The 2760-nt window shown below is 63.0% G+C and overlaps 1 protein-coding gene across 1 annotated transcript in view; it reads left to right on the top strand.

Moving 5' to 3' along the window:
• LOC102760569 (tensin-3) overlaps nt 1-2760 on the top strand; it is a 61535-nt gene that overhangs the window by 57756 nt on the left and 1019 nt on the right. Inside the window, exon 17 of the mRNA XM_015568212.1 lies at nt 1139-1251. Within this exon, the coding sequence (XP_015423698.1) occupies nt 1139-1251 (113 nt within the window). The remainder of the gene's footprint in view (nt 1-1138; nt 1252-2760) is intronic.

Here is a 2760-nt window from a genome sequence, read left to right as displayed (position 1 = left end):
CGCCAAGGCCCGGGGAGAGCCGGGCGGAGGTTTTTCCCACCTGCCCTCCGGGCTGAGCCCCAGAGAAGGCTGGGTGGCCGACCAGGTCAGGGACAGGAAGGTGGTCCCTGCGCCCTCACCGGCCGCCGTGACACCCGGCCTCGTGGGAGGCTCCTGCAGCAAAGGCTCCGGCTCAGACCTGCAGATGCGGCGCCGCCCTTCGGGCCGCTGACCTCACCTGTGATCCCACAGCCAGTGGGGGGTGTGGGGGGGGCAATGCAGGCTCAGGGCGCTAGGCGGGCGCTCGCTCCCTTCATGGTGTGAGAACAGCTATGGGCACAGGCAGCCGCGCACACGCCCACACGTGTCCACCCCCGTGTCCCAGCTCCGGCCGCGTTACTTATTCTCTTCCCTGAAGACAAGGGGTTCACAGCCCAGGTCAGTGTCGTTGACCTTGTAGAACACACTAGAGGCCGGGGCCCGAGTCGTGTTCAGGTGGGTCCCTCGGCCTGGCCTGTGGGGATCGGGCCGAAACCGGCTCTCCGACACCCCCCGAGGGGTCCCGGATTGCGAGAGGGCGGTTCTCAGGTGACGCACCCCGGAATCGGGCTCCCTCCTCTCTGGTTCCAGTGCGTCACCCGAGAAACGCCTGCCCCCTGGTGGCCAGTGTGCGTCATAGCTACCGGTCGGGCGGCCTAACAGTTGGAAGGTCGCTTAGGCTGTTATATAGATGGATTTAGGCCCACGGTTTCCACCGGTGCCGCGAGGTTATGGCACACACAGCCCTGCCTGTAGCCCGGCCCAGCCTCTTCTCCCCGAGGCTGTCCAACGACTGGCCAGCCACCCAACACCAGCCGCCGGGGGAAGGAATGAAGTCACACCTATTGCTCTTGACAGGGCGGCAAAATACATATTTCTTGCTGAGCCACAGAATTTTAGTCCTTACTTTATGTGCCTGAAATGAAAACGCTGAAAATCGCTGCTAGGAATACATTCTGAGTTCAGAGTCAGGACGCCCCATGCTGGCCGGGCCCCGGCTTTTCTCAGATGGGGGGGCGGCCTCGACTGGACGGCATGGCCAGAAGCTCCTGACTGCCAGGCAGGCCGTCCGGGTGCGCAGCCGGGGTTGCGGGTTGTCGGAAGATCGCTCCCGGCTCAGCATCTCATGCCACGGTGTCTCGCCCCTTCCCGCAGACCCGCTGGAGGAGGCCCCAGACAGCCCGCCCCAGACGGCGGCCAACTCCGCGGCCGAGCTGCTGAAGCAGGGCGCAGGTGGGTCTCGCCCCTCCCCCGGTCGGGAGGCGGCAGGGTTTGGGGTCCCCTCTGGGTCTGGGGCTCCTCTCCTCTCCATGCCCGACGGTTCCTTCCACATCATGGCTGGAAGGCGGCTCCATGGCTGGAAATATGCCTGGGACTCCGACGTGGCCCAGTTCAGGGGGTTACGTGCCACGTCTGTGCTGAGTTTGGGGGAAATGTCATGAGACAGGATGGGGGACCTGCCCTTCTGGATGCCACTGAATAAGCCAACGATGCCCCCCACCCACCCGCACCCCAGAGCGACACCCCCCACCCGGCAGCCTCCCCAGAGCCCTTTTCCCTATTCATAGACTTTATTTGTATAGAGCAGTTTTAGGGTTACAGCAAAATGAAGCAGAAGCCACTGGGTTCCCATAGAGCCCTCCCCCTGCACCCCCGCCCCCGGCTGTAAACACCCCACCGGATGGTACAGGCCTCGCGGCTGAGGGACCTTCACCGACGCGTCGTCACCACCAGGTCCAGGACTCCGCGAGGGCCCCTCGGTGGCGTCGAGGGGGTGGGACAGGTGCACACTGACAGGCTCAGCCTCCCACCCGCCCGTCCTCCCAGCCCCGGCGACCACCGTCCGTCACCGCCTCGCAGCTCTGCCTGCTCCAGGGCTCACACGGTGGAATCACCCAGTGTTTGGGTTTTTATGATTTTACTGGTTTCAGAGGGGAAGGGGGAGGAGAGAGAGAAAAACATCCACCATGAGAGAGAATCATGTGGACGCCCCGCGGTCCCAGCAGCGCTGGCTGGAAAGACCATCTTTCCTCTGCTGGCTGCCCCCACCCCTTTGATGAGGGTCGGGGCTGGGTGTGGGGACCAGGTCCAGCTCTGTCCTGCCGTGGGTCTGTCTGTCCTGCCGTGGGTCTGTCTGTCCTGCTGTGGGTCTGTCCGTGAGCCTGTCCGCGGGCCTGTCTGTCCTGTTGTGGGTCTGTCTGTCCGTGGTCTGTCCGTCCTGCCGTGGGTCGGTCTGTCCTGCTGTGGATCTGTCCGTCCTGCTGTGGGTCTGTCTGTCCGTGGACCTGTCTGTTCCTGCATCGACACCACGGGGCCTGAGGCTGCAGCTCTGTGGCAGCTGCAGCGGCGCCGGGTCTCCAGGTCCCCCTCCCACACAGCGTGGCCTCCCTGTGAACTTCGGAGTCCGTGTCTCAGTGTCTACAAAGGAATTTGCTGGGGTTGTTTTAATACTTTTACTGATTTCAGAGGAGGGAAGAGGGAGAGAGAGAGAATCATGGATCGGCTGCCTCCTGCACGCCCCCTGCTGGGGACGAGCCCACCCCCTGGGCATGTGCCCTGACCAGAATCGAACCCGGGACCCTTCCGTCTACAGGCTCTATCCACGGAGCCAAACTGGCCAGGGCAAGGGATTTAGTTAAATCCTCACCAAGGAGTGAGGACATTTTTCCCATTCATTTTTAGAGAGAATAGAAGAGACGGGGCGGGGAGAGAGAGACATGGATGAGAGAGACACAGCGATTG

This window comes from Myotis davidii, unplaced genomic scaffold, assembly GCF_000327345.1.
Source record: "Myotis davidii unplaced genomic scaffold, ASM32734v1 scaffold1364, whole genome shotgun sequence".
NCBI lineage: Eukaryota > Metazoa > Chordata > Mammalia > Chiroptera > Vespertilionidae > Myotis > Myotis davidii.
This window is presented reverse-complemented; position numbering and strand designations above follow the sequence as displayed.